Source organism: Myotis brandtii, unplaced genomic scaffold (assembly GCF_000412655.1).
Source record: "Myotis brandtii unplaced genomic scaffold, ASM41265v1 scaffold1064, whole genome shotgun sequence".
Taxonomy (NCBI): Eukaryota; Metazoa; Chordata; class Mammalia; order Chiroptera; family Vespertilionidae; genus Myotis; species Myotis brandtii.
The window spans coordinates 620,892-635,032 of NW_005353602.1; the positions used below are offsets into that span (position 1 = coordinate 620,892).

Here is a 14,141-nt window from a genome sequence, read left to right on the forward strand (position 1 = left end):
TCCCCAGCCTGTGGGCTGCTGCCTGCACCTGGGCAGGGCCAGTAGCCGGCCCTCCGCCCGAGGCCGCCTGGCGGTGCCCAAGGGGAAGTGGGCATCCGAGGAAGCAAGAGGCTACGTGGAAGCTCAGGTTTTGCCCGATGGCTGGTCTGGCAGGTGAGAGGAGGTGAGGGGGAGAGGCTGTGTTAGGATATTTTTTTGCTTTTGCTATTGAACCCCTTAGAGAGGGAGAGGGGAGAAGGGGAAAGAGACGGGGGTGGAGAGGGACAGAAAGCTGGGAGCCTGGACGCTCTATGTCTACCCCACTTCAGGGTCCCCACAGCCTTGTCCGGTGCTGACCGCTGAGGGGACACACAGACGCGACGCAGGAAACGGGAGTGGACGTGCCCGCCTGCTCAAGGCCAGGAGGGCTAAACAGTCCGAAATGATGACGAACGCCTGTAATTACCCAAACCGGGAGGTTGTTAAAGGAACAACCTCTTTGTAAAGATCTCTTATCCCTGTCCCGACTGCTCCATCCTGGCGGGACCGGAGCCGGGCTGTGCTTAGAGCCCGCCTCGCAGCCTCGCAGCAGCATCGCGGGGGGAGGAGGAGGTCTTTGGCAGCAATGCCCAAGGTGAGGGGGACCCCAAAAGCAAGTTCAGGGAGGGCGGCAGGGGAGGGGCAGGGGCATACAGGAGAGAGACCAGAGTGCAGTGGGCCGCTGGGGCCGGCTGGGGGGGACCTGGGCAGGGGGCAGGGCACGGAGCCAGGGAGCCAGGAGCCATCCTAATCGCTGGGCACGTGGTTCTCGTTCTGGAGCTGGTGCCAGCGCTCGATCTTCTTGTCCTTGTTCTTCAGGCACTCGTACCAGTGTTTCAAGCGCTCTCCCTTGGCCGAGATCCCCAGCTGGCAGCCTCCTGGGTGACAGGGCGGACAGGGACAGGGGTCAGAGTGGAGGGACACAGGGGACTTTCATTCTGGACCCAAACGTCCAGTTGGCGGAAAACTGCCGCCAAGCAGCGAGCCCCTCCGGCGCCCGGGCATCGCGCTCTGAGGGTGGAGGTTACGGTGTTGTGACTCCTGGCCTCTCTGCCCGCAGGCCAGCTGCTCACGAACCGGCCGTGGCTCCCTACTGAGGCACCGCGCTGTCTGTCTGTACAGACCGGCCACAGATCCCTACACCCACAGCAACCGACCTCCCGCTCCCTGTGGGAACTCATCATCTGTCTCCAAAGAGTTCCGCTCGCGCTCTGAGGGTGGAGGTTACGGTGTTGCGACTCCTGGCCTCTCTGCCCGCAGGCCAGCTGCTCAGGAACCGGCCGTGGCTCCCTACTGAGGCACCGCGCTGTCTGTCTGTACAGACCGGCCACAGATCCCTACACCCACAGCAACCGACCTCCCGCTCCCTGTGGGAACTCATCATCTGTCTCCAAAGAGTTCCGCTCATCACCCCGCTCCACTGCCGCCACGCCTCTGCCCAAGCTGTGTCCCTGGCCTGGAGTTCCTTCCCTGCTCCATCTTTTTTTTTTTTTAATGTTTTTATTGATTTTTTGTAGAGAGAGAGGAAGAGAGAGGGAGAGAGGGATAGAACATCAAGAGGAGAGAGAAACACCATGGATCGGCTGCCTCCTACACGCCCCCTACTGGGGATCGAGCCCACAACCCGAGCATGTGCTCTGACTGGGAATCAAACTGGCGACCTGTTGGTTCATGGGTTGATAGTCAACCACTGAGCCACACTGGCTGGGCTCCCCAACCATGTTTAGTGACCGTCCTTCCTCATTGTTTGGAGGCCGACTGGGAAAATCAGAGCCTTCATCCTGGACTCGCACACAGACTAGGGAGACATCCCTTGCACCCCATTTCCTGCAGAGCCACAGGCCCGTGCTCTGTGATTTAACTATCCCGCCGGAGGTGATCTGTTCGGCAAAGAACCAATCATGACCCAATCTTCCCAACTTCGTAAGCTCGCTCCTCTAACAGCTTCTCAAACTGGACCCAAGTAGGGACCATGGTTTCTGACTCAGTGTTTGGATGATGTGGTGCCAAAAAAAGAAAGACTCTCACCGTCCCCCCTCCCCCCACAGCCCTGGGAGGACAGAGGGCAGGTTTTCGAGGGGAGCTGGGAGCACTCACCGATGTAATCGTTGGACTTGCCGATGTCATAGTCCCAGACCGAGATGTCCAGCGACTTCTTCGCCAGGTCGCTGTGTTTGATGTCATAGAAGAACTCCTGGATGCAAGAGAGGAGGGCGGGTGTTTGAGCTAAGAGGCCAAGTCTGAGGGGTTCACAGACCAAGGGAGGCCCTGGAAGTAGGCGTTCTGGGAACAAGGGGGCCCTCCCACTCTGAGCCTCTATTCCAGGCCTGACAATCCCTTTTCTTTCTTGCTTTTTTTAAAATCCTCACCCGAGGAGTCTCTTTCCATTGATTTCCAGATAGAGTGGAAGGGCGGGAGGAGGGGGGGAAAGAGAGAGAGAAAGAGAGTAAAAGAGAAAGAGAGAGAGACATTTATGTGCCTCCCAAATGCGCCCCTACCGGGGCTGCAACCGAGGTATGTGCCTTTGACCGGGAATCGAACCCGTGACCCTTCGGTGTGCGGGCCGATGCTCCAACCACTGAGCTGAACCAGCCAGGGCCTGACAATCACTTTTCAACAAATATTTTCCATAACAAATCCCTCAAGCCCTGTAATTCTCTTTTCAGTGACTGTTTGGAACTGGGAAGGCAGGTGGAGTTTGCCAGAGAGCTGGTCCTGGCCAAGTTTCCCTGAAGGCCGAGGGCCATGGGTTCAGTCCTTCCACTCGGGTAGGTTTCCCTGGCCGCCATCAGTTAGAGATTCAAGGTAGCTGAGGGGACGGAGGCTGACATAGCAACAGGTGCTTATGTTTCCAGGGTTTTAAAAAATGAAAATGAATATTCATTAGAATATTATATGAAATATTCATGTATTATATTATATGAAATATAATACGAATATACCATATTGTGGCTTTCTTTTCCTGTTTTATAGAACACATGGCAAAAACCAGCTTCCCATGCTAGCAAATATTTCTCTGCATCACCATTTTAAAAAGTATGTTTTATTGATTTTTTTTTTAGTGAGAGAGGAAGGGAGAGGGAGAGGGAGAAACATAAATCGGCTGCCTCCTGCACGCCCCCTCCTGAGGATTGACAGATGACCTGTGGGTGCATGGGACGAGGCTCAACCAACTGAGCCACACCGGCCAGGGAGGCATCACCATTTCAATGGCTTCATTTAATGGCTGTGTGGCTGTACCGTCGCCTAATGCCAGATGGTCAAGTAGTTAGGTTGTTTCCAATTTTTCATGATCATTAATAGTTTGATGAAAGGCACCCTTGTAGCTAAACCATGCGTACACCCATGATGACGTATCAGACTATTCCAAGAAGTGTTTTTCTGAGTTTGTAAAATTGTAAGATAGAGAACAGTGGATATATACTGCAATACCATTGGTGCCCAATAAGAATGTCAGCCACACATATATCTGCTGTATTTATACCGATGTCTGTCTATACACACACACACACATACACACACACACACACACACACATTCATCTATCTATCTGTCTATTAGAATCTATTTATCTATCTAGTCTCCTGGAAATAGATAATACCGTTGCTTCAGAAGAAAAGAAGTGGGTTCTAATAGAGGCTGGAGGAGGAGGGGGTTTTGATCGGATGCCTTCTATGACTTTTGGAATTTTTGAATGTGACTATATTCCCCATCCCCCAGATAAATGGAACTTAAATGTAAAAATGGAAGGCTTTTGCAGGATTTTGACAAACTTCCCTTTGGGAGCGGGACGCTGGCTTCCCCGCCCAGCGTCTGCCTCTCCCCACATGTGCACCCACACCGGGCACCCCGCACTTCAAACAGCTGTGTGCCCGTTTGTTATCAGATATGGGGTCTGGTCTTGATGTGTGCTTCCTCTGTTGCTAATGAGCTGACTGGCGGTTTGGATTTCTTACTTTGTGACCTGCTCAGATTTCAGGAGAGGGGAGGGCAGGACAGCAGCAGTTGGCTCTTTGCTCACAATTCACGAATCAGAGTCAGGGAATCAGGGGGCCATCTGAAGGAGGGACCTGGGGCAGGACGGGCTGCGCTCACTGGCCAGGGGTTGCTCTGGACTCTGTTTCCCCAGAACACTCCCCACGCATGTGCTGATGGGCATGCGTTTTAAAAAAAATGAAATGACACAAAACACACTGTGTTGTAGCTTCCCTTTCCCACTTTGCACCATTTGGTGAAAAGCAGTGTGGCTGACTGGCCCAACATCAGATCATTATATTCATCAGGTATTTCTGGACCCCTCGTGTCTGCCAGGCTTGTGAACAGGTCAGTGAAACCCAGAGGGACAGCATAAGACAGAGGGGTGCATAGAGCTGGGAGCAGAGAGGAAGCCTATCTCTGGGGGATCACACACTGAGTCTTGAGGGATGACTAGGAGTTCGCCAGAGAGGAGAGGAGGGAGAGGGAAGTCTGGGAAGAGGGAACGGCAGATGCAAAAGGCTGAGGGTGAGCCAGGGACCTGCAGGAATTTAGTGTGACTTGGGGAGGGGGGTTGTCTGACGGGGGAGGGGTGGGCTGTGAGTTTGAAAGGGCTTGACTGTCGTGCTAAGAAGTTAGGGAGTCATTGTTGGTTTATTTACTGTCAGCAAGGGGGTGACACATTCAGATGCGCGTTTTACAAAGCTCATTGCCTATGTGGAGGTGACTCAGGAGTCTACCACAAGGGTCCAAGCGTGCCATGCCAGGGTCGCAGGCAAGGCAGCAGCAGTGAGAACACGGAGGAAGGAGCCATTCACTGAGTATCTAAACTGCGGCTTGATGCACCGGATGGATGTGGGGAGGGAGGGAGGGGGCATCGCCAGCTGGGTGGATGGTAAAGGGCGTGACTGTTCTAACGTATCTCCTCAGATTTCAGTATTGCAGCCTGTTAGAACTGGTGAAGTTATGGGAGGTGATTTCATTCGATCTCTCTTCTAACTCAACTTCCTGCCTATGACATGCCTAATCGATAGGTTTTTGTCTCAGGCTTGATTCCTTCCAGGGACAAGAAACTCATTACCTCTCCTTGAGATAATTCAAGCTGATTTATGAGAGAAAGCACTTTCTTGATGTGCCTGATAGCATTCTAGTAGGGAGTTTGTTCCATTCTCACACAGTTAAGATTCCACAGCATGACAAAAACTGGGGCAGCCTTACCTCATTAAATTCAGGATTCAAGGTTTTCCTCTTAATTTGAGTCTTGTGTTTGGCCTTCTTTCCCATGTCTGGTTTCAGCCAGCTGAGAGGAGACACGAGATGCTGCTATGAGTGAAGTTCAATGAATAAGAATAGCCCCTTGGTGACCCCAAAGGCTCCTTCTGGTGTTAGGGGAATAACTGATGAACAGACCAGAAAGCGAATCCACATTAACGATGCCCAGTGTGCATTAGAGCTACTTGATGTCAGGCGCTGACTGCACTAAGCACCTGAGGTGCACTTATCCCTCAACAAACCCTGGACGGTAGAACTACAACCACTCATTTTACCTACAAGGAAACTGAAGGTTCAGAGAAGTTTAGACAGCTGCCTCGGGTCACACAGCAGGGACTGAGCCCAGCTTTTGCATCTGGAGTCTGTGCTCTTAGCCAGGACTTGCTCTCAAAGGATCAAATTGAGACCCTGATGCTGTGCCTGGCATTTTACCATCGATCACCCCTAGGTTGGCCCCAACTCCAGGGGAGACGCCATGTGTGTAGACAAAAGGGAGAAGCTGCAAATCTAATTACTGTCACTCCTCTGCTGAAAACTATTTAATGGCTTCCCTTTGTCCTGGCGTAAAGTTCGAAATCTCTGATGTGGCCTTCAGAGCCTGAGAGGTTGGGTCCCTGCTCTAGCCCAGCCAAATATCACCCATGCTCTTCACCCCACTTCCCACTCACTCCTTCCTACCCCAGGACCTTTGCACATACTGTTTCCTCCGTTTGGAAGGCTCTTCCCTAGTGTAGACACAATGCCTGGCACACAGTAGGTGCACAATCAATAGTCTCTGGGGGAATAAATAAAATGGGCTAAAAACTCCAAAGAGTTATGACATTTGGGTTCTTATTCAAGCTCTCGCTAACTGTGCAACTTTGAACCTGAGCGTAACTTCAATGTGCCTCAGTTTCCCAGCCATTCTGGGGGAATAAATAAAATGGGCTAAAAACTCCAGAGTTATGACCTTTGGGTTCTTATTCAAGTTCTCGCTAACTGTGCAACTTTGAGCCTGAGCGTAACTTCAATGTGCCTCAGTTTCCCAGCCACTAGAGAGGGCAAACATTTCTTTCTCCCTTACCAAACTGTTTTTAAGGGTACTTTCCAAGAGGAGAAACAGATGGGGAATCGAAAGGTACCAAATGCTGGACAAAAATAAAGGGCGATTCTGACTTTCTAAATCTTTATTTGATCCTCAACGGATTCACGGTCTCCTGTTTCCCTTCCACAACAGCCGCCAGATCAGCTGCTTCACTGGGGTCTCAGCGACCCTACCCCTTCAGGCAGGATTGGGTGGGTGGGAGAAGGGCCGGTGGGGAGAATGATTTAGGAAAACCAACTTGCACGTGGCTGTGATTTAGTGGAGAGCAGGGCAGCAGCCCATGAGTTAACTTTACTGGACCACACAAGAAAATAAAACCAAATTACTCCTGGAGATCAAATTCATTCCTGACCTGTGTGTTCTTTTTTAACTAAATCCTCATTCGAAGGAAATCTGAAGTAAAGCCCACGCTGGCCTGGTTTTCCACTGAGGGCTTAAGGGAAGTGCTTCTCTCTGTGCTCAGAGGCAGTGGGGTCAGAAGCGCCTCCCAGGCTGGAGAGAACATTAATAAATATTCGTTGCCTTGAGTAAGAATAACGATGGTCGTTGTTTAGAACCACAACGACAGGCCTTTATTGAGCACTTACTATGCACCAGACCCCACATAAATGCACCTCGTGGTCTCCAGCTGCAGGGGCGGAACTGCCTGACAAGCGGCTGGGCGCTGATTCCCCACTCTGTTCTCACATGGCCATGCTTCCCGTGGCTGCTCTCAGCCACACCCTGAGCCAGCAGGGACGCGAGGCAGCCCTGTTTCTGAGAGATGCAGGGTTCCTTTGGAGGGCGACTTCGTGCTTCTGGATTCCTCGTCACCTGGTTGAAACTTCCTCAGACGGCCCTGCAGTCTAAGAATCTCCCTGACTCCCTACCCCTGCTCTCCCCCCACAGTGTGCAGACTGTACCCAGGCCTGTTGTCTCCACAGCCCCCCTCCAGCTCCCTCTCAATTTCCCTCACACGCATTCTCCCCAACAAGTCTCATGCACATTTCTTCCTATCTTGGCTCCTGCTTCTAGGAAAATAGGACCTAATGCACACCCTTATCCTTCCCATTTTACAGATGAGGACACTGAGGCCCAGAGATGTCAAGGCATGAGCCCGCGGTCACACAGTTAGAGACCATTGAAGACTATTGGGCCTGGGATTCCAGCTCAGGCAGTCGAGATCCAGAGCCCAGGCTCTCAACCACATCCATGCAGATACGCACTTTGCCTCCATGAGACAAGGCAGGATCCCGGTACAGTTCTGTACCAGGCACAATTCTAATTGCTTGGTCTATGACGTCTCATTTGGCCTTATGTTCACTCTTGGAAAGAACTGGAACTATTGTCTCCATCTTCCAATGAAGAATCTGAGGCTCAGAGAGGCTAAGTAACTTGCTTATAGTCACACAGCCAGCAGCTTCCAGAGATGGGGGGGGGGGGGGGGTTGAACCCCATGTCTGATTCAAGGGCAGCTATGAGAATGTGCCTGGTGGACCTCCAACTACAAGGGCATAACCCACCCAGGTCCCAGCTGTGGTGCGTGGAAATCCATGCCATGTTTGTGCCAAGGCCACGCCCCCAGCTGACAACCGGATGTGGTGGGGGCACTATGGCAGGCCCACTCTTAGGTGACATGGGGCCTAAGGACTCCCCGACGGCCTTGCTGAACTTGTGTCTAGGAAGCTTCCGCTCACCCCTCCTCACTAGGGTCAGACTCGGGGCTGCCTAACAGCTCTGCATGTCCCCCAACTCTCCCTGCCTCCCCTCACACAGCATTCCCTTTCATGAAATCCTCGTCTGTGTAATCCCATGGTGGCATTTTCTCAGAGGACCCTGACTAACAGATGACAACATCTCTTTTTTCCCCCCACGAGTGAGATCACGGGAATCACCCCAAAGTCTAAGGTCTTTTATTTGAGCATTTCCAGACTGACTCTGGAAAAGGCCAGATTGCTTATCTGATCCTGGGGCTGGAGGTGTGTGTTGCTAGTTCTGGGGGCGGGGGGGCTACAAATGGGGTGACTGTGACCTTGCCACAGGAGGGGACAGAGTCACAGACTTCTCATATGGGCGAGTGAGGCCCCAGTGTGACTGTGTGGGAATCCAGCCTCGCACATTAGCCAGTTCCGGTCATCTGTCTCACTGTGTGGCCTTGGGCAGGTGCGTTTCCCTCTCTGGGCCTCAATGTACAATGGTCTTGGGGAAGCTCTCTGGCTCCCCATTTGCAAGGATCTAGAGCCCCCTCCGGGGCCCACTCACAGTCCCAAGGCATTGACTCACAGCTTGACGAATGGATCTGAGTAGCCATTGGCGTCCATGGCGGCCAGGTGCACGCAACGTATGATGCCCACGATGAGGCCGCCCTGCTGTGTGCTGTACATGAGGGACACCAGGATCTTGCCGCGCTCCTCTATGTCGCCAATGCGCTCCACCTGCTGCAATAGGAGAAGAGGGCGCGTGAGCCCCCAGGGGAGCAGGCCAGGCACCTGGATGGGAGCATTAGGGCAGGGCCCTGGGAAGTGGGAGGAGCTGGGCCAGCGCTAGTGCCGTCAGCACCATGGACAGCGGAGCCCCGCCTCCAGGGAGGGGCGGATGCTGAAGGCCAAGGGGACTGGTCTGGGCACAGGTCAGTGGTTTTACTTCAACTGAGCTAAACCCGTGTCACGTGTAGACTTTGATCCTGGTCAGTGACTGCCCCGACTCTGACCCAGGACTGAGCCTTGACCCTGGCCTTGCCTGATCCCTGATAGCACCCGTTTTCTCACAAATGTGGTCCCTGGGGTTGCACAGAGACCTAGCCTGAGGGCATGGGCACCCAGAGCTCAAAGAGCCTCTGGTCCGTCCCCACGGAGGGAGGTGGCATCGCTCCCGTCCTGCAGGAGCACCGCAGGGCCTCTGCCAACGAGGCCGAGGAACTCAAGGGTGTCCCTGGTGGGAGAGGATGGGGCTTCCCCGGCCTCGGGCTCCAGGTGTGAAAGCATCCACCTGGTCTCATGTCCTAACACCGTGGGCAAGGCAGTTCTCATGTGAACCAACAGGCAGGGGGTTTGGGAGAAAGAGTAGGGGTGGGGCCGGGGAGGGAAAGAAGAGGGAGGGGCCAGCCCCCGATTGGGGTCTCAATGTCCACTCAGTGCTCACCTCCTCCTCATAGAGGGCCATGCCTCGGGCGGAGCCGGTGGTCCCTGCACGCTTCATCTGAGAAGGAAACAGAAAGGAAATAGAACATCGTCCACGGGGCTCATCTCCCTACGCAGAAAGGACCAGATGCTCCTCCCCCTCCATTAGCATCCGGAGCCACGAGGACAGGATTTCCGAGCTTCTGTGGCATCCAGCTTTCCCCCTTTTAGCTAAAAGCTGCATAACACGACCCACTGGCAGACGGTGTTAGTGCCTGTGATGCAGGTTGTATTCATAGCCCCATTTTACAGATGAGGACACTGAGGGTCAGAGTGGTTAAGCCACTTGCCCAAGGTCACCCAGCCAAGAAGTGGCAGAGCGCCCCATGCATACAACCGACAGGATTTGATCTGCTCTGGTGGTGGCGGCACAGGGGTCTTGGGGTCGGGCCACCAGGTGCTTCTTCCCCTGCGGCTCCTAAGGTCCTTTTGGGGGACTCTAAGGCCCTCGGGAACACAGTGTGAAAAGAGCTGGTTAACCTCCCCACTTTAGAGATGAGGAAAACTGAGGCCCAGGGGGGAGGAAGGGACAGCACTGATGTGGCCCCTGCCCGTGGTGGGGCTACGGGGAAAGTTGGTGGTGGGAGGACCAGGGCACAGAGCGAAAGATGATGACCTGTCTGGGGCCACTGCGGCCTCTGTCGGTCCAGCCACTAGGGCCGGCTGCGCCCCTCACAGCAAGACGGGCAGACCCAGGAGCTGGCGACTCGGGCGGCGGCCTGGCCACTGTCCTGGCCACCTGGACTCATTGAGCGCAGGAAGGAAGCGGAAGCCCGAAGAGCCCGCTGTTCCTGGGCAGGGCCCAGAGGAAACGCCCCCCCTGCCACCCCCAGGCTGTCTTCTGAGTTTTATTTGGAGCCTGGCATTCGGTGCACACTCTTCCTTGTGGTTTTCCTTGTTGTGTCTTGTTCCTTCGCCTGCGCCACACAAACACGGCGTGGCACCCGGACAGTCCATCCTCGGGCCAGCCATCTGGTGGGAGGCTGCTATAGGATCCCCCTCCGCCTGCCACGGCTTTCCCCCCGCCTCACCCCCTGTGGGCAGCTGGCCCTCTGCCTGGGAGCTGGCGACTGCAGGAGACCTGGGCTCTGGCTGGCGGGGAACATAGCCACGGATTCACGGTGTGACCGTGGCAGCTCACTCCCCTCCCTGGGCCCGAGGTGGCCCGCAAGTCGAAAAGGGCAGGTTGGATTATGTCTGAAAGTACAGATGGCTGGTCCCACCCTGCCTCGCGAAGTCGGGATCTCAGCTGGTGAGGCTCTGGTTTTAAAATCTCCAGTTGGTTCTGAGCCGTAGCCCCACTGGAGAACCTCAAGTTGGTTTTTGTTCTTTCTCAAGAGGCCAGAAGCACATCTAACAAGCAAGTCCTCGTGCTTTAGAAGAACTCTCACGGGAATCCTTAAACGCCCCAAGGAGACGGATACTCTAATAACATCCCGTTTTACAGATGAAAAAACAGGGCCCAGGTTCTATGACAAGTGGCAGAGCCAGGATTCCAACCCAGGGACTCTGGGTCCAGAGTCTGTGCTCTCAGCACTGAGCTATCCTGCCCCCTACTCATCTGTGTGGGGCGTTATGCCTTCATGAGTGACAGGTGGGTCGGCAGTAGGACTCCTATAAGAATGACAGTTGACCATGTCGAGTGCTCACTGTGGACTAGGTTCTGTTCTGATTGTGTCTCTCACACAAACCTCCCACGAGGCAGGCACTGTATCATGCCCACTGACAGACGAGAAAAGCTGAGGCTCAGAGCGGCTCAGGCCCTCGGAGAGGCCAGGGAGCAGGGAGATAGCGGACCCAGGCTTTGAACCCAGGCCGGCCCCACTGCCTCAGCACTCTGCCCGCCCCAGTGTCACCAAAGAGGACTCTGCCGGTCGGAGAACTGACGCTAACGCCGGGCTGGTACGAGGCAGAGCCAGGGCCCCACCCTGAGGCTCTGACCTGAAATCTTCACCTCCTCTCAGCAGCTGTACTGTGTGTCACCCCGCGGGCCCAGAGGAAGGCAGCACCCCCAGAACTCTCCCCCCCGCCCCCCCATCGCACCCTCAGGGGGAGGCACTCACCGGGATCACGCGCTCTAGGCAGATGTTGAAGTTCTTTCTTTGGTTGGACTTTAGCTTCTTGAGTGAGAATCGGGTCTCACCGATAAACTCGTTGTGGCCAAATTTGTCCTCGTCACAGACAGAGATCCTGCGACCCCCCAAGAGGGTGGGAGAGGAAAAAGAGCATGTAGTGAGCTCTCACTGGGTTCCGAGAGCTGCGATGGATGCTGGCAAAGAATGTGTGATGTGCATAGTGGCACTTTAACTTCCTGTTTATTGAGCATGAGGCCAGGTGTGTGTTAAAGTCTGAGTACTAGGCCCTGGCCAGGTGGCTCAGTGGGTTGGAGTGTCATCCTGTACACCAAAAGGTTGTGGGTTTGATCCCTGCTTGGGGCCTGTAGGGTAGGCAACTGATCAGTGTTTCTCTCTCTCTCTCTCTCTCTCTCTCTCTCTCTCTCTCTTCATTAAAAACATATTCTTGGGTGAAGATTTTTTTTAAAAAAGACTGAGTACTGTGTTCATGGATGTTTGTTCTATTATAATCTACAGTTTTCTGTATATTTGTAATATTTATTAATGAAAGTATTTTTTTAAAAATCTGTAATCAACCCATTCTGTGGAAAACCCTGAAGCAGTTAAAATGACGTAGATCTAAATGTCCCTCATGGCTATGACTCTAAGACACTTCGTCAAGAAAAAAGGAAGGTTCCAGATACATCGCACGAAACTGTCCAAGTTGCCAACATGGTCTGAGTGCCCAGGGTCACAGGAGGAGGAAGCGGACCCCGGCGGTGGGCGGGACTAACGTAAACGGGGTTACTTCCTCTATCATATTTTACAAGAAGAATGTATTCCCGTGTCACTGATATAATTTAAAACGCAGTGTCAGACAACATTGTAGAAGATGCGATGCATCAACATATGGTTAAAACAGCCTGATTAATAGGACGGTCCATTTTTAAAAGTATGTTTTCATTGATTTTTTCAGAGAGAACGGGAGAGGGAGAGAGAAGTAGAAACATTAATGAGAGAGACTCATGGTCGGTTGCCTCCTGCACGCCCCCTACTGGGGATGGAGCCCTCAACCCGGGCAGGTGCCCTGACCGGAAATCAAACTGGCCACTTCTTGGTTCCTGGGTCGATGCTCAGTTGCTGAGCTACACCGGCTGGGCATGACGGTCTGTTTTTTAAAGCACTCAATTTCGTAAGAAACGTTTACACGCATGCACACGCATGCACACACACACACTCACACACACTCACACACACACACACACACACACACACACACACACACACAGATGCCCAGACACCCAGATGCAAAGAGTTTCACTTATCTGTATTGTTAGAAGTTTCTACCAGAAATACATGTTGTTTTGTAGAAGTAAAAAGAGAAAGAAACACTACACAGAGAGGTTTTAACATGTGGCCCCACAAGGACCGCACGCGTCTCAATCCGCCAGCCTCGGCCCCCTCTGCCCACCCGGCAGGTACCTGAGCGTCTTCCGCTGCATGTCCTCATCCGTGATGCCGTGATAGACGAGGGTCTCGTTCCAGATGGGGTTCCGGGTGTTCCGCAGGGTTTTTGTCCGAAGCTTGTTGGACTAGAGCCCAGAGACGGACAGACAGACACCAGCCTCAGCGGGGAGCCAGCCCCGCAGCCACACCCTTTGGGCTGATTTGGGGTGGGGGGTGGAGGAGTAATTTAGGAGACACTCCCTTTAGGAGTGTACAGGGGCTCAGGGGCTCCCAGATGCACGTCTCAGGGCGTGGGGGGCATCTTCAGGCTCATGTCTGCAGCCATCAACAGGGCTGGACACTGAGCCACCCCTCCCTCCACGCAGTAGGCTCTCTCTTTGAACTTTCCATTAAGATTAAAAAGCAGTGCCATGGCCGGTGTTGTTCAGTGGTTAGAGCAGGGGTGGGCAAACTTTTTGACTCGAGGGCCACAATGGGTTCTTAAACTGGACCGGAGGGCCGGAACAAAAGCATGGATGGAGTGTTTGTGTGAACTAATATAAATTCAAAGTAAACATCATTACATAAAAGGGTAAAAAAATACATAAAAGGGTACGGTCTTTTTTTTTTTAGTTTTATTCATTTCAAACGGGCCGGATCTGGCCCGCGGGCCGGAGTTTGCCCACGGCTGGGTTAGAGTGTCAGTAGGTTTGATATCAGTCAAGGGCATGTACCTCAATTGTGGGTTCTCTCCCCGCCCCCAATCGGGCACATGCAGGAGGCAACCAATTGATGTGTCTCTCTCATATTGATGTTTCTTTCTCCCTCGCTCTCCCTCTCCCTCCCTTCCTCCCTCTTTCTTTCCCTCCCTCTCTCCCTCCCTCTCTCCCTCCCTCCTTCCCTGCTCTCCCTCTCCCTCCCTCCCTCTCTCTTCCTTTCCCTCCCTCTCTCCCTCCTTCTTTCCCTCCCTCCTTCCCTTTCATTCTCTCTCTCTCTCTGAAAAAGCAATGGAAAAAATATATCCTAGGTGAGGATTAAAAAAAGAAAGAGAGAGCCCTAGCCGGTTTGGCTCCGTGGATAGAGTGTCAGTCTGCAGATCAAAGGGCCCTGGGTTCGATTCCGGTCAAGGGCACG

At 53.4% G+C, this 14,141-nt stretch overlaps 1 protein-coding gene across 6 annotated transcripts in view; it reads right to left on the reverse strand.

Moving 5' to 3' along the window:
- Positions 1–6: 6 nt before the first annotated feature.
- The window catches only part of RPH3A (rabphilin 3A), an 82,669-nt gene continuing 68,534 nt past the window's right edge, over positions 7–14,141 (reverse strand). For all 6 annotated transcript variants that reach the window (XM_005857033.2, XM_014541129.1, XM_014541136.1 and 3 more), the window contains 7 exons: positions 13,044–13,153; positions 11,571–11,697; positions 9,470–9,526; positions 8,612–8,766; positions 5,212–5,293; positions 2,116–2,212; positions 7–896 (listed from right to left, as the gene is read on the reverse strand). In XM_005857033.2, coding sequence (XP_005857095.1) covers positions 766–896; positions 2,116–2,212; positions 5,212–5,293; positions 8,612–8,766; positions 9,470–9,526; positions 11,571–11,697; positions 13,044–13,153 — 759 coding nt within the window. In that variant the 3' untranslated portion in view covers positions 7–765. The remainder of the gene's footprint in view (positions 897–2,115; positions 2,213–5,211; positions 5,294–8,611; positions 8,767–9,469; positions 9,527–11,570; positions 11,698–13,043; positions 13,154–14,141) is intronic.